The sequence below is a fragment of the Anopheles darlingi genome, chromosome 2 (genome assembly GCF_943734745.1).
Source record: "Anopheles darlingi chromosome 2, idAnoDarlMG_H_01, whole genome shotgun sequence".
NCBI lineage: Eukaryota > Metazoa > Arthropoda > Insecta > Diptera > Culicidae > Anopheles > Anopheles darlingi.
Genome location: NC_064874.1, coordinates 62,539,574 through 62,567,185, shown reverse-complemented (window position 1 = coordinate 62,567,185; position 27,612 = coordinate 62,539,574). Strand labels below are relative to the sequence as shown.

The window sequence follows — 27,612 nt, the reverse complement described above, 5'->3', positions numbered from 1 at the left end:
GTAGTGAGGCGTTGCGGCTAGCAGCTAAGGAGTTACGAAATCATTTGATATGGTTCACTCAATGTTAACTCACCGAGTATATGGCATCGTGTGCGACTGTTCAGCGATGCATACAATAATACATACCACTTGCAAGTCCTGCAGAACCACATGACCGTTAGCAACCCGAATCGATTGTCCTAGCATAATCCCTGCCCTCCGGCTCTGATCTACCGTGATGGCTTTATGTTCTTACAAAGTTCCTTGCAACCATCATAGGAATGGTTGAGTCGTTCCTTTTTGTTGCTAGAAGAACTTGCCGCCTCAGGATGCACCTGGTACCGAACGACGAGTTGCGTTCTCTGTCTGAAAGACAATATTGACGAACGCCGAGAAGACATCAATCTAACGACTTCTTCTGATAAAGGCACACAAAGGCAAGGGAGCAGTATTGGTTGAGTTGTTTGGTTGTGGGTAACCAAAGTTACCGGCATGGATTTAATCAGGTACCAAGCGCCTCCCAAATCAGGCTCTTCCTGTGTCAATACTATGCACCCAGAAGGCCAGAAATCAAACAGAAATCGGTCCCGCTCCTCCCTGTCCTCTAGTACAACAGATCACAGGAAGCACAGGAAAAGTGTTTGGTATCGCTTGCCAGAACAGAGAAAACTGTATCAAAACCAAGTGGCCAACGCTCTCCAGCACCAACAAGCGATGGAACGATGATCCGCCTTAGGTTTGCGTTTGCGAATTGGCTCAGTGCAAACCGAACCGAACCGAACACACATACACCTCAAAATGTCCGTCCAGCATCACCCTGCCATCGTGTGCCAAGATATCCGATCGCCAGCGGCACCATAAGGTGCTCCGGACCGTCATAGGTATGGCATGAAATGTGTTCCCTGGTGTGTGGTGGTGGCATGATGTTGCATGACTGCATCATGAAATAATATATTACGTCCCGGGCTCCGGAATGTCCTCCGGGCACGTCTAAGGCATGCCATCCTCGAATTGCTTTGATGATGCAGCACACCACACCACAACACAGCACACGTTGCGGGTTTGGAGAAGGTCCTCCGTTGGAAATCGATGACATTTTTGTTTGGCAAAACGGGGCCTTGCAGCGCATATAAGACCGTGTACAGAACGCTTGCAGCAAAAGCAGCTGCTGACACGATTTGTTTGGCTCAGCACACAAAAGCCAGTCAGTGTGAAGCAGATTGTTTGGCGCAGAGAGAAGAGCCAGATTATTGAATATAAAACCGGAAATCTGATTCAATCGAACGTGCTTTTGTGCTTCACCGGTGCCGGAAGGGGTTTCTAAAATTTTAAGAACGGCCATGCGCCTCCATCACATCCCGATTTGAGAGCATACCGAGTGCCATATGATTCAATGAAGCACAAAGTAATATTCCAGCAGTCTCGTAGCAAACGTAGAATTCACACAGCAACATGTAGCAAAGCACCTTCTTTGGAGTGCGGTGGGGCCCTCCGGAGGGCATACAATTGGCCTCGTAAAATTAAATCGACCTCTCGGCATCGGCCAGGAAATGGTATGGGAAACCATGAGAGCCCATACTTTTCGGCTTGCACGATCATCGAAACAGTCCACTTGTTGAGGCGCTACCATTGGCACTGGCTGCCGGCTATCAAATCGTCCGAATTCAATTGCAAAAGTTAACCCGATCCGGTGTGCGCCGTGCTGTAGTAGTAGCGCTGGAAACAGTAACAGTTGGTCGATGCCGTTGCTCCGTGCTCCGTTCACCTCCACTACTTTGCCTTTACCGATAGGATGAGGAGTAGGACGCCGATTTTATGCTCCGAAAGTTAGCACGCAGTTATGCGCAATCGTACCGAATCGCAATATGCAAATTTCGCAAAACCCCGCTTTTGGAGCATCGAAACTATCCGACTATGCGCCCCCCAAGGGTCAGGACATTGGCCAATTTTCAGCCAGCGCTGGCGCTCAAACGTGAACGGCCGGCGGATGATTTTGCACAAATACTCGGGCACGTTTATTGGATTGAATGAATTTACTGTAATTGTGTCACGTCAAGGCAGACCGTTTTGTGGACCACGACGAGACGGGGGTGGTTTTCGAGCGCCGTTTTTCTGGCCAAAAACTGCTGACACTAAAAAAAAAACAGGTGTGGGAGGGTGTGGAACAGCAACGACCGATCAGCAAAACTATTCAAACAATTCGCGCCATGATTCGCGCACCCATCATCATTCGAGGTCGAGGAGCGGGGAAATGGTTCAAAGTCAAAGAAAGGATCCCATTCCATTCCCGACCCGACCATTCCCGTCCAGTGTTTCGCGCTCGAAGTAAAAGCAAATGCGGACGCCTTTTTGGGTGTGAAATTTCGGTCAAACCGTGGTGACATTGGAGAGCGCATGACACTTAAACCTTTTCGTTCGGTGCTGCTCCAAAAATGGATACCGAAAATGGAATAGAAGCGGAGAAAAGAATTTCGTTCGCCGTTCGTCGGTTCGTTCTCCTTATTCTTTCATCAAACTTCATCTTGTGCCAACCAGCTGGACGCAATGCAATGGAAGGAAAGTTTTGTTTGGCCAACTATGTGGCGGACAAGCAGCTAGCTTGGGGTGCAAACCGTTCCGGTTAATGATTTAGCTAGTTTATGTAAGTTGTTTCGCTGTGTTGGTGTTTTGGGCCTGTTTCTTTCTTTGTAAGCATTCGGTTGTACAACACCTGAGCTACAATTGAGGACGATTGTTGAAGCTGAACTTTGCACCGCGATTCTGGTTATCGCATTGTGATCACCGGGTTTTGTTGGATTGTGGTTCGTTTTCATTAAACAGTGTTTAACCTTATTGGGGTGGAATATTTTATCTTGTTTCTCGTGGTTTTGAGCGTCTTTTCTAAAAACAATTATTACTTAATGACAATGATTGCTGAAATAAATAATAACTTGAAAATATAGCAAACAAATTATCTTTTCGATGATTCGATTACTTTTGGTTATTTTGGATTATCTATTCACATGATGATGATGCAAAAATCAGTCAAATATTCTTTTACTTTTGTGTAATTAAAATTTAATAATGATTGAATGCTTATTTTTTAGCTATCTAAAAATGGAGGAGTTGTCTTTTTAACGATACATTTATTGTAGAAGTGAAAGGTACTTCTAATTGTTTTAACAATAAAGCCACGGCTCTTTTTAAATTACTTAAATAATATGCAATAGATTAAACATGATAATGGATGCTCGTATGCATTTGAAGTGAAGTAGTTTTTACAACCGATTTTACCGTCAAATAACCGTTTTTATAGTACTTCCTTAACACTAGTCCAGCCGACACACGAATAGAATATTACTCACTCAATATTTAGTAAAAAGGGTCTGAAAGAAAAGGGGACCATTCTATCCAATAAAGAAGTGGATATTATCTCTGGATATTAATGGATCGACTGAACGAAAAACCCAAATATTAACCAAAAAGAATCAATAAAACAATAATATACGTCGAGCTTGCTATGTTTCAACAAAAAGAAGAAATCATGAAGAAAGAAAAGGTGAAGCTATTAAATAGTTTGCATTGACATCTGATTCGAATATATCTGTCTTTAGTAAACATGATATATTACCTAACCAGGTTGTATGGTAATGTGGAAACAATAGAACACCGTATGTAACTAAAACAATGAGTTTGTAGATATACAATTGATTAGTTTCACAATTGATTTCGTTCTTTATTCTGTAATATTCTTTGAAACATTCAGCCATTCTCTCCACTCTTCATTTTATTTATTGCGTAACTTATAATCATTTGCATTTCCAGTGGTTTGCAAACTGTTAAATTATTTAGCATTCGACCCGATAAGCAGATGTTTGCAGGAGAAACAGCAAACATGTTTTACTGCTTTTATTTGTAGGATTGAATCCCGTCCCGGGACGAGACGGCATTCCATCCTTTGTCATGCGAACGCTCAGATCTCAACGAAATTAAACCAACTACCATTATTCCATCATCCTAGCCCCGTAGCGATGCTGCTGCCATTTAGTTCGCCGTGCGCCTTTGATGTTGGATTTTCCCATCTTTAATTTAACTTCCAAACCGAACCGTCCGGCCCCACGCCATGCTTCAGGTTCACCATTCCTGGTGCTCTTCTTTCGCTCTCTCTCTCTCTCTCTCTCTCTCTCTCTCTCCTCTCTCTCTCCTGGGATGCTTCCGGAAATCAGTGGCACCACAGCCACGTGAAGAATATTAAAATTTCTTCATCACCGTTGGCACGCTTGTCGGTCAGTTAACCGGACTAGCACCAGTCCCCGGCAGCTGAAGCTCCCCACTTGCATTCCGATGATGGTGCCGGAATCCGGGAATTAATGATGGGCAATTGGAATAATTTCAATACGGTTCGCTAGCGCAGCGCTTTGGCGAAAATCTAAATTCATTCCGCTTCTCTTCACCGCAATGAATAATAATAATAATGGCCCGGGATAGAGCGGATTCCGGCATCGGTCAGCCAATCGGAAAAACCGGAAATTACAATCAAACCTCCACATGCAGAGGGGCGAGGTTGAGCGCGTCTCTCCTGGCTCGCTCCTGGCGTGTGGTTTCCTTTTATTTCGCTGACCACTGCTTCACGGCTCGGAACGAGTGTTCGCAGGCGATTTTGGTGTGCTGAGCAGAGTTCAACGCTCAAGTGGCAGGACCTTTCGAAAGGTAGTTCCGGTGGAATTGTCCCGATTGACCCGTTTTATCAGAGTGCTGGAGATGAAATTGGAGAAACAATATCGATGTTTTATCGGCCGCAAAATTCAATATCAATCTATTTGTTTGGAGTTTCATTTACCATTTTCAAGGCGATGAATTGCAATCACTCCCCGGAGAGCTCACTCCAGGGACACACGTTCAGATCAGAATCTAGAGTTTTCTGAGCGGACTAACCTTGGTCGTGTGGTCCGCAGTATCAACTGGAAGGTAGAGGAAACAAAAACTAATCAAAATCAAAATGAAAAGAAACCGTTTTTATTTATTTGAAGAATGAGGAAGCATTGTTGTGAGTTAGATTAACGTAGGGATTGCAATATGACTTTACCACAACTCCACTTTTGAGTAAAAACAAAAATTTGGATTATAATGAGGAAATTTCTTCATTGTTTAAATAAGGGGCATGTTTTAAATTGCTTTTCAAAGGTTAATATCAGTGCTTTGTTAGCTAAAAATGTACCAAATCCTATATTTATCTCACTTTAAACTTCCTCTTTGCTTTTCCTGTTACCACCATTCCTAACATCCATCCATAATCCCCTTCTACCTCGCCCTCTAGTTTTAAGCTTTAGTACGTAAGATGCTTGTAAAGCCAAAGGCGAACAAGTTGTTACAATAAATGTAAATGTATACATTCCAGCAGATGTTCACCACGCGGCCAGCGATCAGCCGGTATACTTACCGGTATCACCATGCGACCATCGATGTAAGTACAGCATCTCCTTACAGCATCTCATTCCAGCTTCAGCATAATGCGCTCGATGAACTATTATCATGTTTAAGTCTAAATTCGTCACAGCTCTTCCCAGATCCACAAGGCCCAACGGGCACATGGACTGTAGCGGTTATCATCCGAGCAGTGACCTCGGGCAGCCGGAAGCTACCGATAACTACTGCCGTCTTATGAGCATGACAACAGCTGTGAACAGTTGTCGTCAAGGCGATCGTCGGATGCTTATCATATAGAAGCAAAACGTCTCCTTAAGCACGCATGCTATCTAGGTTGCCTTGGCTCGAGTTTAGTGGCACATCAAATCCATGATGGCCAATTCAAGTAGAACTAATCGATTATCATCAAAATACTTCCATTCCATGCATTGCAATATCACATGAATGAACAGTAAATAAACGAATTGTAGCTATTACCGTGATTTTACTGATGGCGGCGGATGCCACAACCGCCATCACGTTTGTATCCCAAACTTTCTCACGATAAGTTATCTGCAGAGCTTCAAACCTTTCTCCGGAAAAGCATTGAATCATAGTTCCGACTCAACCGTCTATTGACTCGATGTGGATTAGAGCGATTCATTCTCACAAAATGAAGTTGACTATCTGTTTTCTATTGATTTGCGTTGCTCTGTTAATAGTGGCAACTTCTTCTAGAATTCTCACACCGTGGATGCAGCCTCGTAAACACTCAATTATTTCTCGGATAAGTTTGCCACCAGCCAATGCACCTATTAAAAAGGCACCGACAACGCCATACGTAGCAACATACCACCGATTATCTCACGAAAGTAGTACATACGCGTCAACAACGCTAGTATAACATTTGAGGTCTATTGTGAGCAGGAGAAGTTTGGAGGTGGATGGATTGTGATGCAGCATAGTTGCGACGGTTCGATTGATTTTTGCCGAAACTGGACTCAACACCGTGGCGGCTTTGGTGGTTTAAACATGGAATTCTGGCTCGGGCTGGAGCACATTCATCGACTCACGACGGCGCAGCCATATTTATACTAAATGTTGCAGGTGAAGGACTTTGATGAAAACTACGGGATATGGCCGCTACAGTGCTCCATAAAGGGAATATCTTCCCATGGCAGGAATGGAATAATTACTCGAGTTCCTCTGCTCATTATTGGGCTGTTTATTTCGCCTCGTGGTACCGTTTTGGTGCCAAGTATCGTTCAATATTTGAACAGACCAACGGTCCAAGATTTCAAATATCGTTTTATTTCAGATACTTTTAACAATTAAGCTTCGCCATGCATTTTGAAGCATCTCTTGGGATCTGGTATGCATCTTGTGAAGCATTTCTTTGGAAATGTATTGTTTGTCGAAACCTTGTTCATCCACTGAAATGGTGTTCGTCGTGATGTCTTCTACACACGAATGCTCAAACTTATTTGTTCCAAAGGACTTTAGATGCTCGCCATCACCGACTACGGTCTTGCACGTGGGTCAAGGATCGCTCTTTACCACAATTTACAAGTGTAATAATTGTCGAGTCTGTGAGGAGTCACCAGCACCAATTGATCTTGTCTCAGCTCTTAAAACTACACACTCTACACTTCCTCACCACGCACTTTCAACAACTTCTTTCGCAAAACACACAAAATCGGTTGGAATGAGCAGAGAAACTAAGAACTTGCAATGGACCACCCGGAAGATGGATGCCATCAACCGAAGCGCCGAAGCGCCGGAGCGCCGCTGATAGCGTGTGCTATCAGCACGAGCGCTGACAGGAAAAGAAATTGTGGCATTCGTCTTGACCACGTCAAGCTGCTCGACTCGTGTCGCTCCCGAAGGATCGAGCTTCGATCCACATGGAGGATCGCGTGTAGATAACACATTCGTCGTACTTTCTTATCACAAAATGTTCTTTCCGCCCAATCTGTGTCAAGACGTGACGTTGTCTGTGGTTCTAGCTTGTGGCAAATGGAATTCGCGCATGTTTTTGGTCTTTTTTATGTGTTAGATTACGTGCCCAGCTTCTGGCGTGACTTTCGTATCGCTCGTTGCCATTCTCAATGAATGCAAGTATTTGTTTTCCTGTTTAAAACAAATGGACTGAAAAGCAGTCAATAAAGTAACTGATGATCATTTGGAAAACACTCCAAACTCAAAAAACAAACCAACCTCTAGCATTCATGCAATTCTGAAGAAAAAACTGGTTTAAGATGCTGTTAGCCAATGAAAATTGTGTTCAACTTACAAAAAGAAAGCTAATCGTTTTCCTATAAGGCTATGTTTGCTTTATTGAAGTAAGTGTAGAAGCAAGTATGTTATTTGCAGTATGTTTATTTAAGAACCATTCTAGTATGTGGAGAAATACAATGTTGATACTTACAAAAAGCATTTTAATTTAAATACTATTCTGATACAAAGTTAACATTTCACAGAATTGCATTTAGTCTACAAAAAGCGATTGAAAAATTCAATGCGTCTCCGGTTTTCAATCAAAACTCGGATTCAGTCTCCAAAACAGGTACAGGTGCTTGGTACAGATCCTCACGAGTTTTCTACTTTAGCACCTTAGTGCTAGCGAGTATCAAAAGATGGCGTACGAATAATTAAAATCGAATGTAGCTAATGTCTATGATTCAAATTGTAAACATTTCGGCACGACGCGACATTGTGGCGTACGGTTTGTTAAATCTCAAAACCCCAGAACCGTCTGCCTTTGATCGTTCCACCATCACCATCAGTTTCTGGCAACGATTCCGGTCCTCGCGCCTCGGACCAGCTCAGAACAACCCAGGATTGATTGCACAGGAGACAGCAAGAGAAGCACACACAATCAATCCCAGCGCTTCAGTAAATAAATGTGTTTCTGCATAGAAGCACACACACATGCGCTTGCAGTCCATATGCCAGCGAGTCGCCAGCGCCAACTGAGTTACGGCCTACGTCAAAGCCACAAAAACCAATCGCCCTGACCAACACTGGCCTCGGAAAGCCATCAGTGTCCGGTCCGTCTGCCCGGTCTCCTAAGCCCGATGACCGACAAAAGTCATTTACGATCCGTGCCCCCCTCCCCCCGGTCTATCCGCGAACTAGTCACCACCACACATAACGACCGGCCAGTGTACCGGCTGGATTCAAATTTGAGTTTGCATCGCGAACCCTTAACCCGCGGGTCCAAGTAGCGATCGGGAGCGGGGTAACCGGGAAACGAAATTGGAAAAAAAGAAAAACACCGGAAAAAAACCTAAACCAAAAACGGAAACGGAAAACGGCGCAGAACGGGGAAACTCCCCGGGTTTTCCCGGAGTTTTGCGTTGATTTTCCCGTTTCCGGGTTCTCGCCCGGAGTCGGATTCAACGAATTCGATTGCGCCGTGGAGGTGGTGCGTTGGTAGTGCATTTCAAATCAGCCACACGCCGGGGGCAGCGGTGCCACTGTAGCTGATTGATTTCTAAGTCTCGCAACACACCAACAAGAGCGCGGTAAAGTCGCGCAGAAGTTTTATTTGTTTTGTGCTTTCCACAGCAAACACACACACAGAGAAAAAAAACCCAAAAAAGCCGAACGAACGCGCAAGGATTCTAGTGAAGGGAGCATCGCCAACACCGAATACAATGGGCACTGCTTCCGCGAGTCCGAAAGTCCCGAGTCGCGAGTGATAAATGGCCGCAACGGTCGCGCAATTTTATCGTTCCGGCGAGTTTTTTGTTCACGAGAAAAAATGAAACATATATCTGGCACACATATACGAACTCCATGGAGCGTTTGCTAAAGCATTTCCTTAATTATCCGAATTGAGTTTGTGTCAATCAATCACAGCAGCCCAGGAGCCGACGAGCGATGGGCTCGTCACCAGCGCCAGAGCCGTTTTGGTAGAGGAGAAAGTTTTCACGTCAACCTTCACTCAGTGAAGGCGGTTTGCAAAACTCAAAGTTATCAAAGTGCGAGTTTCTGTAAAAGCTGTACCTAACCACAGTTCCATAAATGTCGCATCCACTATCAACACAGTCTCGGAAGCCTCGGATTGCTTACCGATGACAGCACTAATTATGAGCTGGAAACTCGGTTACTGCGCTTACCGGTTAGCACAAGAGTTTCCTGCAAAGTGCGGCCGCACGAATTCACTTCCGAGTTTTGTCAAAGTGCAACCTTCCAGTGAAACTGCCGCAAACCGGGCCGGTTGGGTTCTGCAAAATCCTGCTGCCATCGTGCGGAAGGTACGGTTCAATTGTTTTAATTGTGGTGCGCCTGGTACCAGGATCAAGCAGGATGAGCAGGTCCTTTAGCGATGGTAACGTCAGCGGAACAATCCAACCGAGATCCCCGTCCGGTACCCCGGTTGGTTGGTAGTGAAATTCAATTTTGAAATTCCGATAATTTTTGCAAATTCGTTGTTAGGCTATTGTTGATAGACGGTGGATGAAAGAGACTTGGTGTACCCAAGAGAGAGAGAGAGAGGTGGCGCGTTCGAAACAACCCAGGAAGGAAGTGTAACTAATGCATTTCCTTCCGCTAATCAGCTGGAAAAGTTTCCGATCGAATACCTACGAATGCGATGCGAATGGAATGGAGGCCACGATGCGGGTTAGCAGGAAGCAGTCAGGAAGGACTCTCTCTCTTCCGCTCTACTCTGGATGAGCTGCTCCTGAAGCGTGATGAAGGATGGGGATTTTATTAAAAACTTTCTCCAGTCAATGCCGGGCCGGGTTTGCAGTTGTTTGCAAGCAGACAGTGTTGTAATGCTGTTGCCGGCTGATTTCTGAGTGCTCGGTGCAAAATCAATTACAGTACTCGGTTCGGCTAGAATTCAGGGCTGCATTTCTAACTAATTACAATTGAGCAAAACATTGATTAAAGTCTTTTATGAGAGTTAATTGAAAGAGAAACTATGAAAGCTATGAATTTCTCATTCTCTCAACTCGCTGCTCAACTTTATATGTAGTATATAAACTTTTCTGCATCACAATCATGTGTCGAATGTGTGTGTTTTCCCATTAGCAACGGCAAACAGATCTAGTGTTCGGTGTGTTACCACGCTTAAACGCTCCTTCAAGCCACCATTTCAATGCACAATGCCTTCCATCAGACCGACATCCTATACCTATATGCTGCTGCTTTTCCATCAAGCTTAAAGCACTTAGCAAGGGTCTGAAAACTCGAAAAGCCTTCCCCTACCACACCTCGGTAGCAGGCAAGCTCGCATCGCTAAAGCTTTGCACCCGGCAACAGCGATAGCAAATGGCTGACCAAATTTTAATGGAATATGCAAATTGATTATGGAGTAAAGTTGATTTTCCCTATTGTTTATCCTTCGAGCCAGTGCTAGGAAGGTGCATCGGGGATGGAAGGCCCCCTTCCCTTGCTTCGTTGCCCCCCCTCCCTCCCCTCTAGGCCGCTAACGATGCTAACGATGTGCTGACGCTCGAGTCTCATTTGCTGTGCGGTGCGCGGTGACCATTTAGCATTTTTCCACAGCACAATTGCTCTCCAATTCCAACCCAATCCACCAGCAATGTGTCCCTCCCCATGGGCTGGTTCTCTATTGTTTCCATGCACTCAAATCAAATCCGAACCTAACCGCATCCCAACACGTCTGGTATCTCCCTGCGATTACGGTCGAATCCTCTCTCTCACACTGCCACCGAGTGTGAGATGATGGGGATTGGGTTGTTGGGCTTTTGTGGCAAATCGTTTTGAGTTCACACACCGGTTAGCAATCCCGGCCCTTTATCACATTCCCCAGGGCCCCCGGGGGGCTTTCCCATCTCCATAATGCGGTGGATCGCTTTTTGACTTATTTTTTTTATTTATTTTAATGCTAGCCGGCGGCCACTCGCTAGCACCAGTCGATCAGTTCGCATCCAGCATTCGGACCGATGGTTATCAAAATGCAAATTTGATACTCACTCGAACAATGGGGTACACTAATTGGAAGAGAAGATGTCGGATTGTTTAGTCGTCCATTTTACCGGTCACCGGGGTGGGTGTATCACGAAGCGGAATTTTAATCAAAAGCTCACTTGACGATTTAATCAAAAGCTCACTTGATTGTAAGGGATCCCTTATATCCCTTATCGGGAAGTGTTGTTCGAGTGTCAAGTGTTTGTGGTTTGCAGTTTGTGACGTCACAGTTGATTCGACAAATTCTCGACACTTAACACTTGACCAATTCGACATTCGACCAATTCAACAACAAGTCTTGTGTCTCATTCCACCCCCCAGGACGGTATGCAAGGGTGGGTGGGGCGTTGTTTGTTTTTGCGAAAGGCGTCAGCAATTTCTATAATGCACGCCGCCGTAATCTGTTTGACGATAAATTATTCAATTTGTAGCGCCACTAGCGAGTACTCTCGGGCCTGCCCCCGGATGGTGGTGCTGGTGGGGTGTTAAAGGCGCAATGTCTAGACGAAATAACATTATGGAACCGGTGGGAAGGTGCACGTTTGTGGACCACCGAAAGCTCGAACCATTCTCGAACCGATGTCGCCCTGCGGCGGCGTACGAGATGCAGTTGCAAGGAATAGATAGAGACTGTAGACGTCTGGAATCGAATTTCGAATCGACGTTTTGTGGGCTGGAATGCTTTAATGCTGGAATACTGCCGGTATCATCGGGCAAACGTGGTAGTTGAGTGAAAAACAAACGAGAGTAAAAGTAGAATATCAAACAAACAACTGGAAAGACGAATCGATCAGGATTATTGGATTCTTTTTTGGAAGAGGAGACGATATTCGGTTCAAGGTTTCGTTTGAAGCTGGGTTTGGGTTGAGGAAAAACGGGAAATGAACTAAAAGAAGTATCTATTAAGTTGAAAGCGTTTCATTTGGAAGTGGTACAGCCTTCTATCTTTTAATTAACATTAGCTTACTGCTGCAGATGCGCTCACCTACAAATTAAATTAAATTAACAACACAAATCACGCAACACAGTCGCATATACGGGTTGACTGTTCTTATATGTGTTTAAAAACAATAAATCAAGTTTATTAAATTAGCTAAATTAATCAGCATAATTGGTCCAAAAATGTTTTCTGGAATGAAAAATATCATTCAGATGAATTTATGCACCAAAAATAACGTCAGATAAACTATCACTCAAAAAAGATGGACAAAGTATATGAAGTAAACATTAAATGGTTTTATAAAAATCAATGTGGAATGTTAAACGAAAGCAAGGTTAATTTGTGTTTTAAACAAGTTTAGATAAGTGGAATTGGAACATGTGATACATTCAGTTGAACCACACATATTTTAACATACTCGGACAGAATCTAAAGCCGCAATACGCATAATAAGCAGTGGTCATGCTAGCAGGATTACATGCTTTTCCAAACAGCTACTAAAACCTTCTGAACGAGCCTATCAGCAATGACATGCGGTATGCAACCTGACCGCTTAGAGCCGTTTAGCAAGAACCGAAAGCTTCTATTCGTTTTGCATAATTATCCCGAGCAATGGATGAAACGGTGGCCCAGCTGAAGAGGCTAGCCGAAATAAAGCCGATATTAGGTGGTAAATATGCGTATCAAGCGTATCACGTACGAGTTTATCAGTGGTGCTACAGTGCAGCATAACCATAGATACCATAATCGAGATGGCCATAATCGATTCGAAAACATTGCCCCGGAACATATTAAATCATAACACGATTCCATTAGCATTCGGATGAAACATTCTCGATGGATTTCAACGCATCCGTAAACTCACATTCGCTTCAATCGCACTAAATCAATCTATTATCGTACCGACTGCAAACAGGATGGTTGTACTGCAATGGCCATAATTTGTAGTGATCACTCAAAGGAAATGAGTGGGCTGCCATCATTATGCTGTCTGATGTAGTTTTAATGATCCCTTGGGTACTAATCAAACAACAATTTAACCAGACCAGGTGGTCAACATACCTTTCTTGTGGCTTAATGGTTTGAAATTGTACTTCAAACGATAGAATACAAGAGCACGCGATTTATTAGAGTTCACAAACCAAAATGGATGGTAGGTTGAGCTGGTGCTTGAATTAGATCATCAAATAGATGCGTGGCATCAAATAGTATATTGTCTGGATTTGTCCGGATCTTGTTGTTTTAGGAAGGATGATGGTGAATGATCTAATCAATCTGTTAGACAATAATCACTGTTAATAGCAAATTGAAATATTGGCCAAGAGATGCGTTTATTGTTATAATAAAACACATGAATACGAACACTTAATAATTAATCAAGTATGTTGCAATATAAGCAGCACCTACATAAAAATAAACTTATAAAAAGAAATAAAGAAAATAAAGCTTCTATAAAGAGCTATACATGATGAAGAAGTAATGAAACGATATGTTTTGTTCTAAGGAATGTTTGAGGATTAGTTAGATGAATTTATAGAGTTCTCGATATTTTAATAAGACAAGATTTCCATTCACATTGTGAGTATCAAACATTCGGGAATTGGCGTTCTGCTATATGCTACAAAAATTCTTTACCCAAAAAAATTTCGATAAAGTATCTTCTGATAACAATCACAGCCTGAAACTGCTGTAGGTGTGGAATGAGATCATTTAGATATATTCTAGACTAGCTGCCCCGACAGACTTCGTACTGTCTTTGATCGGTTGTGGGTTTATCGTAAACAGGAACTTTAAAATTTCAGTAGATATAATTTTATCTATTCCATCATTTGGTCTTATTCGATTTATCAATGAACCAAATCAATAGCAAGTTCAGTTAGTGATGTTGGAAATAGAGATGCGACGTGATCGTAAATATGAACTGGAAAGTTAAAATGATGCTTGAGTTTAAAGGCTTTGCCTTTCGGGCTAAGTGATGTCATTTGGGACCACGAATTATATTTTCCCAAGTTTTTTTACTTTAGTGTTCGGTTTGCACATAGCTCGTTAAGTTCAAATGCTGTGTATTTAACGGCATTACAATACGACACACTTGATCCATTTTTCCCCGGTATTCAGCTTACGATGATTTAAATAGTCACATGGTAAATCATAACTAAAAGCACAGCACTTCAAATTTACTCAAACGTCGATCGATCAGATCGAGGGTCTTTCTTCTCTCTCGGACATTCTCGGTGATCATTCCAATCGCAAGCCGTTCCTGATAGATAGGATATGTTGGTATTGCTTTCTATTACTATTCGGTTACTGCTGCTTTATATGTTTGTGCATGTAATTCCGATCGTTTACCATTCATAGCCCGATACGTTGAAAATCGTCAATGATAAGAGGCACGTAAATCAATAATCAAAAATTAACAATAAACAACTGAATGAGTTTTTATAATTGTTTCATGTTAATTGACTTGTGAAACTTAAAACAGCTTCTTGATTACCTAATGACTTGATTGAACTTAAGAAATTGTTAAGAAAATTTAAACCAACAGTAGACACATCAATAAAAAATGGTGACGATTTCTGCAGCGTTGCCGAAATTCATTCCAAATTCATGTTACCATTCCACCACAGGCGCTCTCTCTTTCTCTCTCTCTCTCTCTCTCTCTCTCTCTCTCTCTCTCTCTCTCTCTTTCTCTCTCTCTCTCGTTCTTCTATTGGTTTCATTTTTTAAGTTATTATTCATGAATTAAACGCAACTATATAATTTTCCCATCCCTCACTCTGCTCTGCAAGATGTACGGAATGGAAGGTGGTGATGGTGGATAGGTGAAAGAAGCAAGTAAAAGAGTATTAAGTGAATCCAATCGATTTAGAGACCATCAAAACCTAGGAAACGATACCCATATTGCCCTAGGACGTATTTTAAGGATTGGGGTTGTATGGAAGCTCCCTTTTCCCCTCATCCGATGTAGACCAAATTTTGTCCCATAGTTTCTCAGATGACCATCAACAATTGTGCAAGTTTTAATGGTATTCGGTTCATAACTCGCGGAGTAATGAATGTTTTTAACAATCAAGTGTTAGAGAAGGGCATGAAGGAAGGTAGCGGGGGGGTTCTAACCATGCCTATAGCACTCACCGGCCCCAAAAACCCCCACATACCAAATTTGGAGTCATTCGGTCCAGTAGTTTCGGAGTCTATACCGGACATCCGGACAGACACATTCATTTTTATATATATAAATTATCTTTTTACAAAAAAAGAAATTAAAAATAACTTTTATTGAGAATTGAGCAGAATTGAGAGATCATGGTATAATAATTTTTTTCCGTTAATCCTTAAACTTGTGCTGTAGGTATTACTCATAATCATCTTACTATAAAGGAAAAGCATCCTATTTTAAAGTATCTTTTTAAACTCAATTCTAGAAATCCATTTGGTTTCACTCAGTTTCAAACCGAAACGTCCGATACGTAACCCAGCCGTCCTATCGCACATCGTCCTCGAACTACTCCTGATTGATGTAAAAATTGTTCGTTACTCACGAGGGTCAATTTTAATTAAACCGTACCACCGGCGACCGATAGCCCCAACGCCTTGCTAACCCCCCTGAGGAACCCCGAAAACTCTATCCTTTCGTGTTGTCCAATTTCGGAACATTCGGTTGGCGGGCCCATCGAACCCGGAAAAAAGTGCGATATTAATCTGCAATCAATTGCAAACTGGCTGGCACAAATATTGACACCTGATGCAGATGTGGTACTCCCAGCAGGCGGGGAACCCTCAGTGAAACCAACAAACACACAAACACCCGAACAGATACACTAAAAAGGGCGACTATCATGTCCTACATCGCAGCTCAGCAGCCCTTCGGCCGGGATGGAAAATCGAAACGATGCACTGACTGAGTCCATGGACCACGGAGCAACCTACGCTGCAAATTGATAACGGTCGTCGTCTGCAGATGGCAGCGTGCACCGATGGGCTGCATCCGTTTCCGGTGGAAAAGCGAAACCAACCAGCAGCAACAACGGCGGACCAGGACCAGGGCCACGGCCAGGCCAGCCAACCATCCAAGAAGAAGCTGCCGTCTGTCAGGATTAATAGTTGCACAATTAAATCTCCATTTGTCATTTCAACGGCAACAGCGTTCGGTGTGTGTGTGCGAGTATAGCACGGCGGGTGGCAACAATTAGTGGCAGCCAACCCGGTGCCAGGTCTGCCAGCGACGACGAACCCCCAACGAGATGCCGTGCAAACGGTGAGCAAAGAATACGTTTCAGCTTAAAATGTTCCACTGCCACTGGCTGGCTGGCAGCGACATCATTATTTATATGGATTAAAGCGATTTTCCTTTCCCGGGTTTTCCAAATCGGCTGTTGGTGGTGGTGGTGTAGTGTATTTGGAGCGAATAAAAAGCATTTGGCACACGCGCATGAGGTACGGGTACGGTCTTCCCTCCCCCCGGCAGTCGGAGTGCCCAGCGATCCTGTTGCTCCGCTGACAAGACGTTTGTTTTCGTTGGTATTCGGCGGCCTGCAACTGGTATCTGTCATACGCAGCATGGTCTTCCTCTGTCTCGTCTTACACAGACGAGGGAGAGGAGGCACCATCCGTCCATTTTGCTAACTTGATTTTCATTTGGATGATTAATGAAGTGATTCGTTGGTAGGAGCGCGTAATGGATTTTCGGAGAAAGAGATTTCCAGATTCACCAGACAGACAAATGCCGCTGACGCTGCTGCATCGGCAGAAGGGAACGGTGCCGGACGAGGACTTCCAATTTTAATCGGAGTGAGTTTAAAGCAGCCCCTCGGACCCAAAAGGATGATTGACGGTTGTAAGGGAAGTGCTTTCTGGATTGGATCCCTCATTGTTCTCAACTTGTTAGTGTATAATTGTTTGCAGCAAAATGCCACAACAATTTCGTTCTTATTCTCTTCAGCTGTATGATTGGAATTTGAATGTTGGAGATTCTTTGAGAATTTTGCTCAAACAAGGATAATCAAACGAAGATGAGCTGTTAAAAAAAGAGTTAGGAGGAATTTTCAGTTTCCAAGGCTTATGTACGTTTTAATGGCCATTTGTTGGTGGTGGTATGGCATGTTTCTCACGTGAATCGGCAATTTCGTCCGTTTTGAATGTCTCCTTTTATTCCAACACTCATTTTTACGAGTATTTTGCTCTGTATAATTCGTATACTTTTAGTTTATCTCATGAATCATGATCATGAAATTATCATACAATTTTGCATGGAAAAAAATAATTTAAAGGTGGCCAAGAATATGTAGAATAGTCGATCACATTGAGGCAATATACTAAATGGTGCTCGATCATTCTCGTCATGACTGTTGACTACTCTTGGAGAAGATGTTGGGCCCGAGACAGGTTTCCGTGTTTGGCAAAACACGTGCTCACAATACTTTCGAATGGCTAAGGCCTTCTTAAAAAAGTAGCAGTTTGCCTACGTAGAGCGCTAATAACAGCTGTGAGGAGGTCAGGGTACGCAGGTGCCAATGGACTAAAGAATTGATGCAACTGTGACAAGCTTTGGAGTAAAACGCAAGACACATTAGTCTCGCTGAACACTGGACACTTCTGCAGTAAAAATTGTACGAGCCTTAGCGGGTATCATGACCTCGTATGAACTATTGCGGTTTCAGGACCCAGGAGGAGAATGTTTCGGGGTCTGTGTATTATCAGTAAATGAGACACACGTTTGCAACTTATCAAATGAACAAACCACTTCTCCTTACGCATATCTGAGGTATACGCTGTTTCGATAACTGCTACAACTGATAATTGCCTACGATTTCATGAATTGTTGATGGCAAAGCATGAGGCCAAGGATGAAAACCACCTTTTATCTTAAAGACGGTTTCCCACAAGCCAATACATACGCATTACAATCGTCTATCAAACGAAACACATCGCAAACAGATGCAGAGTTGTTTAACCATGGTAACGAGTTTGGTCTAGAATGTTGCTCTTGTGAAAATATGTGGTGGAACTGGACATGATTCAATATAAAATGTCGTCCCGAAATCTATTCGATCCCACAGTTCCCTCGCAACCTACTATTGACTCGTAACGTCCAGAGTAGACAGCTTCATTCTCCTAAAATGAAGCTGACTATCAGTTTGTTATTGGTTTGTGTTGTTCTGTGTTTGGAAGCAACTAACGAGAGTTCTTACACCGCGAACGGAGCACAGGAAACACCCTCGTTGGATGGAATTATGGGATTCGGACTGGAGATACTGCTGACAAAACTGGAACACATCGATCATAAGCTGATGGAGCTTCAACTCCAATTGAATCATCTCGAGGAGGAAATCACAACCAGCCAATGCACTTACGGCAAGACATCAACGTCAACACCAAGAAAAACACCAAAGTCGCAACAATCTCCTTTTACATCGTGCAAGGACATACCATGTACAGTGTCGGGAGTGTATCTCATTCGTATCAACAACGTTAGTTCACCGTTTGCCGTGTATTGTGAAATGGATATGTTTGCAGGCGGTTGGATCGTTGTGCAGCATGGCTTCGATGGTTCGGTAGATTTTTACCGCAATTGGAAACAATACCGTCAGGGCTTCGGTGATTTGGACGGTGAATTCTGGCTCGGACTGGAGCATATTCATCAACTTACGAAAAACCGTAAATTTGAATTACTGGTGGAGATGATGGACTTTGCGGGTAACCATGGTTACGCCCGGTACAGTGACTTTCAGGTGGGCAGTGAGAGTGAGGGGTACAGCCTTAAAATCCTCGGTTCGTACAGTGGCACTGCAGGTGATGGAATGGAGTACAGCCGGGAGAAGAAGTTCTCAACGAAAGATCGGCATAATGATGGAAGAACTGATCTTAACTTTGCTGTTGATCGTAAAAGCGGTTGGTGGCACAGTTTCTTCGGCGGTAATTCAAATTTGAATGGTCTGTACGGGAATGCAACCGGTGAGAAATCAAATTGGTGGTGGTTTTTCAAAAACGACATGCGAGGATTAAGCTTCACCAGAATGATGATCCGCGAATCGTAAAACGCATGAAGGTGTACTGTATACGGACTCATAATAATGTTTATTGGAAGGTACATGAATAAAAACAGCGCTTCATAGCAAATTTTCAAAAAATGTGTTTTTGTGTGAACTGAAAATGAAATGGAAATATATTGTAAAATGTTACATAAGGGTGTTTCGATTCGATAAAGTGTTTTTCGTACGATCTTGTTTATTACAGAACACCATCAGTGCATGCCGACAGTTAAGAACGTGCGAGACGGTCAGGATCCTGGCATCCTCTTGCTGGGGTAGACCATCTGGCTGCGCGTGTACAGCTTCACGTTAAAAAAATGTTGTTAATATGATAACTGTTAGTTTAGCAAAGAATCCGTACTAGTGACGTGAGCGATCAAGTGATTTGAGTTATCTGAAATTGAGGAACATATACCGGGAAGATTAATCCACTCTAGTTCTTCAATTAAAAAACATTACTTGTTGAAAAAAGACAATCTTTTATATGGCTGGTGAAAATATACAGAAGGATTACCGCTTGATCCATCAAAAATCAAACACAATAGCAAACCCAAACCCAACTCCCAGCTTCGCCTTCGAACGAAACGCCGTCAGAAGAAACGAAATCGATGAGATCCCGGTGATAGCGAGAAGTAATTAATTTCTGGATAATTTATGATCTCCACTGCCCACCTCCCGCTCCTTCCACAATGCCAATGCTTCCCCATTATCCCCATTATTTCCGTCCGCATTTTCCGGCACCACGAGAGCCACGGTCACGCCTGGTCCTTGCGGTCCCCACCCGACCAGTTGACGGGGTTTTAAACGTTGAAAACCGAAAATTGATAAACTCCCAAAGCAAAGCGGTACGCCAAGGAAGAAGGGAAGGTCTGGGAGTCTCCCCTCCGGTACCGACGCCGATTCTTAATCTCCGAATGTACATAAATTTTAATCCAATCCATCATTCACGCAACCGTCTCTCTCTCTCTCTCTTTCGCTCTCTCTGTTGCTGCTCCCTTGTTCCCTTTATCGTTGCTGCGTTGCCACCCGAAAAGGGGACCGAAAAGCCGATGAAATATTGAGCAGCACAAACCGTGTCCTGCCGCTACTGCTGCTGCTGCTGCTTCACTGTTCGCAGGACGATTCGGAGATGAATTTTCCCCCACAAAATTCCGGGGCCTCGTCCGAATGGAAAGCGGGAACGTCCTCGCAGAAGGGGACGCGCGCGCAAAATGCAGCACTCCGGGATTTAAGCAGCATCGGAAAAAGCAGTGCTCCCCACGAAATTCATATTCATAAGCTAATCATAATAAATAAAATCTAAACAAACGAGCACGGTACTCCACATTCGTTCGCCTAGTCCTCGGCGACATCCTCGGCGTCGTCATCGTCGTCGTCATCGCCTGAAGCGAAACAACCACGACCGGTTCCGCTCCGTCTCCCGGACTGACCACAAGGATATGCAACCCCAAAGGTCGGTCCAGTAAGGATTAAATTGCGAATGGTCTCCGGGGCGGAATGCGAACTCGATGCGATAATGTGACCGGGGCTTCGGTCCGTCCGTCGGTCCGTCGGTCCGCTGAGTGATATGCGGTGAAGCCCGGGATGTTATGAAACGTTTTGCATGAAATTACCCTCGGTTCCGTGCGTCCATGCGGTTGAACTCGGGAGGGTTGTCCGGAATGTTGGGGTTTCGATTTATTGGGAAGGATTCTAATTAACTTGCAAACTGTGTTCGGTTGCGGATAGGAACCGTTTGCCGTGAAATGGGAAACACTGTGCGCTTATTAATCATGTAGAAAATTCATTCATTTCCTTCCTTTTACTTCGTTGCCGCCTTTACTTGCAATGGACATTTTGAATGCACCATAACGGGTTCCCATTCCTTCCACTCGAAAATATCCTCTAATGACGATGGTTACTAAGGATAGCTATCGTCCGTATATTCTTTTCGCAGCGACACACACACACACACACACTAGCGAGGAAAGGGTAGGTCGCCGTCGTGGTCCGGGACCATCATCGATCGGATTATTGAAATGTTTTGACGGACCACTTCAAAACCGCAGACAGAGGTCGCGTGCCACGAGTAGCTCGTTATACCTTTTCACCTTCCTGATCAAACGCTTTAAAGGCTTCGCATCCTTCAACAGAATCCTAGCCCCGGACTTATAGTCGCTATAACGCGGTTTGCGATTGCATCTCGAGGGTTGAAATAGGGAAACGTTCGCACCAACCTTTTCTTTAATCTTTATCTCTCTCTCTCTGCTCAAGAGCATCTTTCCCTCTCGTTCTCTACATTTTCTACAACCAAAATGGACGCCTTGCAGTAGAGTTTGGCCCAGCTTTAAAACTTGCTGCTCCAGTCCAGAACACACCATATCCAAGAAGCCATTGACCGGCCTGGCGAGGCGCAACTTTAATTGAAAATGCAAAACTCATTACGGTTGATAATGGCGGTCACGTGTCGGTGTCGGTGGATTTGTTGTGCGTTTTTTGAGAAATGGGAAAACGTGAGGCTAGAGGGATGGATGGGATCCCTTCCTTGATGGATTGCCAAACGGTCCGTGTTTGCCGTGGAATGCCGCGTGAAAGAACGAGAAAAAAAAACAAATTTAATGATCAGTCAAAGGCGAGTTCCGTTTGGGGCTACGACTTGTGCGCGGATGTGCACTTTAAAGAACCAATTTTGTTTGTTTCATTCTTGTAAAAAAAAACAAGGAAATACTAGGCAAATCTTAAGTTCGGTTACGACTTTGATCCTTTCATTTGATTGAGAAACGGCTCGGTGTGTCCTCGGTGGTTTGGTTAACGAGTGTTCAAGGTCCAGCGCAACGGCATCAATCATGTTTGGTATGTTTTACTTATTCAAAAGCGCCCGGATAACCACTGCCACTTTCGTTTGATGATGAATAATGCTCTAAACAAGTGTATTCCCTTCGAAGTATGACGAGATGACAGATATACGAGTATGTGCTACCTCCCCCCGGGGGACCCATTCGTAACACGTGTCTACAGGAACTTCTGACATTATGAGGTCTCGCGATACAGTTGGCCACTTCCTTCGGCACGCAGTTTCCGGCAAGGGACGAAAAGTTAATATTTTTAATATTCGGGATATTTATGACCATCGCACTGCAAGGATCTCTTATGGCTTCTAAATCAATAGATGAGTTCCTTCGAGCAAACAAAATAATCGATTAGCAAGCCTCTCCCTCTCGAAGGCGAAAGCAAAGCAAAACCACCTGATGAGGGTTATGGCGGTTGGCATGCTAAACGAAACCGCAATCGCACGCTCGCTCCCCAGAAAAGGGACGTGATAAGCCTTAACCGCACGTCTTGTAAGATTAGGACAAAACCTTCGAACCCCCCAAAAGGAGGGACCATAAGCGAAAACGCGATGCCCAATAGCCACCGATTGCAGCACCCCTCGCCGGTTCCTGAGGTCGCACCCGTGGAAAATGGTGAAAATATTTTCACGAACTGGCACTGGCGGGATTAGCATCGCGCGTCGAGCTCACTCCAAGCACCGGCAGAGTGTATGATTTATTTGCGCCATTAAACTTATCTTCACAGCCCTGGCCAAACGATGGCGAAGAGAGAGAGAGAGAGAGAAACAAAGAGGGAAAGGAAGGGCCGGTTTTTTCTTATTTATTCCTTCATTTAGGTCACCGAAGATGGGCGAGGGCAATCGGGTAAGTCGCCACCTTTTTTATGGCACTTTGCGTGAGCTCACCGTGAATTTGGTTTACTTTAAATCCGGCGGCGGCACTGCCATTGCCATTACCGCCACAACCAACCGACGAAACAAAGTAAATTCAAACTAATTACGAATGCAAACAGCAATAACTGCGTCACAGAGGGGTAGCAGTGGGTGGAAGTCCGACTTGGAAGGAAATGCCTCGAGACAGGGCACAAAAGAAGAATGGCAAAAAGTTTTTCTTTCGACACACGGTGGCGGCCATCATGCGAAAGGATAAAGAGACCCGAGGCCTATAGAGGTACCATCAAAACAGGTACCACGAGGGCTGGCCGAAGGGTGCAAGGGAATGATGATGAAAAATGGCCGCCATAAAAGCAATGTTTCACGAGCCAAAGTGAAATGACGGTCAGCTGCGTCAGGGCACCACGCACCACGGTGTTGAATCCTGGGAGCGCATCCAGGTCTGCGTTAAAGATCCCCTTGGGGAAATCAGCATCAGCACACCGGTACACCTCTCGGGAGGTTGCTCCCGTTCAGTGGTGCTAATAATCACCGGATTTCGTTCTGCTGTTGTTTCCAACGCCAAACGGCCACTTTTCACTTCGACACCTCGCGCTACTATTCGGAATCTTTTGGAATTCTCTTGGAATTTACCTTCGCTGGTTCTATGATAGAGGTGCGTTTGTATCAACACCTTGAAGGTGTTGTATCCTTCACTTATTGTGTAACTTTAGAATATGCGATATTGGGTCTCATATTCAGGAACGGAGTTAAAGAGAATGGAGGAAAGAGATATTGAGATATTGTGTGTTGAATTCAGCAACAGAATTGTTGAATACCGACTATATGACATTGTTTCTAGATCCTGATGTTTCTTATTATTATCTTGCTTCTACACACTGAAATTCTAGGGTTATAAATTGGAGAAACTATAGAAAAGTGACAATTAATCTGTTTTCTACATTGAAAGCATGGTCGTTTAGAAAATATGGAATCTATAAAAATCTTATAAAATGAGAAGTGAATCGAAATATTGCTCAGTTGAATTAGTTGCTTTATAAATCTAAAATGATGGAGGACGTAGCAAATTTTTAATGATAATTACAATCATTTTCCTGAATTTTTTTATCGTCCGTTGATAATAAAACGGGTCGCTTATCGTAATAAGATTTAAACTGACTGCAAGAAATCTGAATAAGATTCAAACTGACTGAAGATATTCGGAACAAGATTCAAACTGACTGAAACAATATAATTGATTGAAAAACCCGTAATAAACAGCTAGAAATTTAGACATTTGTCTAGGGCTGCGGTACATTTTTCACCAATATAGTATAGCCTGGACAAGGGTTCAGAGGTCAAGAGGTCAAGAGTTTGAACCGATAATGACATTACAACTGACTGACAGCAGCAAACTGGTCATATTGCTACCGAAAGACACTAATTCAGTCAAGAAATCTTCCAAGAAGGACGCTGTTGGGACTATATAGAATCTTTTTGGGACTCGTACTCACATACGTCTCTGAGAACACTGTCCCAAAATGATAATGATCCCTTATTCGTGCTCGAGATAAGGATTCTCAGAAGGATATTTGGCCCCGTATTTTTCGAGAATCAAAGAAGGCTCACGTGACGATTACACTGTCGCTTAGTGCATTAGATTCGGATTGAGAAGTAGCTACGGTATCGCTGCTGAATTGTTGAACTCACCAACTTGACGACAATAGCGTTCGATCGCAAATTGCGAAAGTATCTCCTCCGCGAGACCGGGAGCACTCGTCAGTTCTAGCGCTTGATAATCATGTTATTATCCTCCATTATTCATCCTCTCTTCTGTGCTACCCCGTAACCGTAATTACCGACCATCCTTCAGCAGCCGGACATGTTGTTGTTACTCATACAGCATTTCCGGACGCACGTATTATCCCGGTGCATATGTCTTCCTGACCTTTGCTCACAAACCCGGAAAACATACTGGCCAACTGGCCAAGTTTTTTTTCTTCTCCCTCTGTTCCTGCAACCCATTTCCCATTTTACCAACAAAGCATACCAGCATGGGGATGGGCGCCATGCCGGGGACTTAATTAATACTTCACTAAATTATATCTCCCTGTGACAAATTAATGGAAACGATAAATTTTCCGACTTTCACGCGAATCTTACCTCAGTACCAGTGCGAAACTACGGGGGAGGGCAGGAGGTGCACACGGCTTCCAAGATTTATGCTCCACCATCACCATCACACTATCACGTTTTTGCCCCAGTCCCCAGGTTTCTCGGGCAAACCTGGCAGACCAAAATCCAAACTATGGGCGGGCGAGCGGAGGCCAAGGGTGTAGTGCCATACAATTGCATTGTGCTGGGGATGAACCGACGCTTGTGCTCAGTCGGTTATACAATGATATGCAAAATGAGAAGCAGCAAAGGAACGACAGAGAAAGAGAGAGAGAGAGAGAGGAAGAAAGAGCGACAAAGAGGCAGATGTTTGTTTGTTCAATTTACTGGAGCTGCTGCTGCTGCTGCTGCTGCTGCTACGCTCCTTGCATGCATGTTCCACTCTGGGGAATTGTCTGCCAGGATCTAGTCGGCCCTGGAGGATCTGTGGGTTGTCCCTGCAGCAGTTAGAAGTGACGCCGCTGTTGCTACCACGCTGCGTTGCTACGCGGTGCCGATAAGACTTATGATTTAGTAAGTGTAAATGGCAATTTATCCTAGCAGCATGACTCCTTTAGCGTTGGGCTTAGCAACCGAGCACTGCACTCCCTCCACCCAATCGGACGACATTTGCATATTCGTTTGTCATTGTGCTGCATGCTGCTGGAAAAGGGATCGTGGGGGAGGGAAGAGGATCCATTTAAATAATAACATATTAAAAGAACATATTTTCCTCTGGCTTTCCATGTTCATGATTCATGTTTACACTATTGTATGCAGTCCCTTTCTCGTCGTACCTTTGCTTAAGGACACCAAGGAGTTGTCTTTTGATAATTTAATATGAAACGCACCTCAGTACCACCTCGTACCGGTATTAAAACGTATCGTGTACGGCTATTGTTTGCGGGAAGCAGGGGTCAAGAGTTCAGATGGGGAAAAGCCAATTCCAAATCCATTTTCCAACATTTGAATTTTATTATCCGACTACCTTTTGCCACACCTGGACACGTGTCCTGTAAGCCGCGAGCAAATTCTATTAAAACTTATCTCGTTTCTGCGCCAACTGTCAATGCATCCTTCGGTGCATAGAGCGAAATCATAAAGCTGCATTCATTGTGCAGCTTGTTCAATTCCTCCTGCTCCTCTATTCCTTGTTCCTGTTCGCCTCTACTGTGCTCACTCTGGTCAGGTACGGTCGCTGTGAATGCAAATAATGTCGAGAAAAATAAAATGTGCCACAGCATTGAAGTAACGGATTAAAATGAAGGGAAATAAAATAAAATTAAAAAAGGGTGCAGCATCCTTTCGCTGATACCTGGGAGCCCCAGTGTGTATGTTTGTGTGTGTATGTGTGCAGTGGTGACCTTAACTTTTATTATACCGATGTCAGCCAACCACCAACAGCAGCAGCAACAGCAGCTATCAGGTCGAGCCATTTATTCTGACGAGAGGTGAGCTACCATTGGTTTTGCATCTCGGGTGGTGGTGGTCGTGGTGGTGACGATGCAAAAACATAGGAAAACCCCTCCGTGGCTCTCGGCCCCGTAGGTGCCGGTCGGTCAAAGTGGAAATGCGCACCGGCGGTTACATAAACCTGGCACCTGTCGACCATATTTGATCGGTATGTAGGAAGGAGCACCTCGGTCCTTAGTGCTTTTGCTCTACCTCAGGATTTTCCACTACCCACCTTTCCTTCCACTACTGTTCCATCTTGGCACCGGTATCGGTGTGGTACCGGAAGTTTTCCATTCAGCCCATATTATGGTTTATATGCGGCACTCGGGGTTCCGAGGAGGTCGGTGCATATTCGCTTGCGCTGCAACCGGTTAAAGTTGACCGACGTATTTCCCTTTTTCAGTTTTCCTCCTCCACCAACCTTCGTGGTCACAACTTTTACCCCTACGGTACAGAAACGGGTGACTCCGAGGACCAGTGCCACCGACATTTTGGTTGAGCATTTAATTTTCACTTCACCTCACGAAAGTTGCACTCGGGAGCTGCATGCAGTAGCTTCACAGTTGCACTTGCATCGCCATCGGTGGGTTGACAAGTAAATGTAACGTTTTTTTTCTGCTTCCTTTAGTGAAAACTTTTCCTTCATAAAATAATGTTCCATGAAAAGTTGTACTATCCTGGGGATTAACCGCGTAGAGAGGCACTTGGGTTAAAAGTTTTATTTTATTTTTTAGTATTTAATTTTTAATAGAGAACGAAGCAGTGACACATGGGAGAAGGTGTGGTTTTGTTGGTTTATGGAGTTGAAGTACGCACAAGGGTATCTAACGAACGGCTTTAGTTACGGCCTTTTTATGAGGAGACGATTTTTATACTTTGTAGGTAATATGGTTATGGTTAGGCAGAAGCTTTATTAAAAAAAATTCTACTGATAGAATGTATTGAAATGTGGTCTGCATTTAGTGTTAGTAATGTTCTCAAAACGTTTAATTCATTTTGTTACAATACAATAAAATACTGCAAGGCGCAATCTCAACATA

General features: G+C 43.9%; 1 protein-coding gene and 1 long non-coding RNA gene across 2 annotated transcripts; one reads left to right on the top strand and one right to left on the bottom strand.

Moving 5' to 3' along the window:
• Positions 1–3,679: 3,679 nt before the first annotated feature.
• Positions 3,680–7,133, bottom strand: LOC125959933 (uncharacterized). The gene is made up of 3 exons (XR_007469809.1): positions 5,399–7,133; positions 4,799–4,919; positions 3,680–4,713 (listed from the first exon to the last, which is right to left on the bottom strand). It is a non-coding gene; the product is annotated as an uncharacterized LOC125959933 (long non-coding RNA).
• Positions 7,134–18,483: 11,350 nt separating this feature from the next.
• On the top strand, positions 18,484–19,560 carry LOC125959414 (angiopoietin-related protein 1-like). Its single transcript, XM_049692238.1, has 2 exons — positions 18,484–19,165; positions 19,487–19,560. The coding sequence occupies exons 1-2, from the start codon at positions 18,484–18,486 to the stop codon at positions 19,558–19,560; spliced, it is 756 nt and encodes a 251-aa protein (XP_049548195.1).
• The last annotated feature ends 8,052 nt before the right edge of the window (positions 19,561–27,612 follow it).

Bases quoted from the DNA above. Each gene is read 5' to 3' on its own strand.
- LOC125959414 (XM_049692238.1), top strand. From the start codon at position 18,484: ATGGGATTCGGACTGGAGATACTGCTGACAAAACTGGAACACATCGAT. The intron at 19,166-19,486 runs GTAATTCAAATT...TGTTTATTACAG, and splicing joins GTGGCACAGTTTCTTCGGCG to AACACCATCAGTGCATGCCG.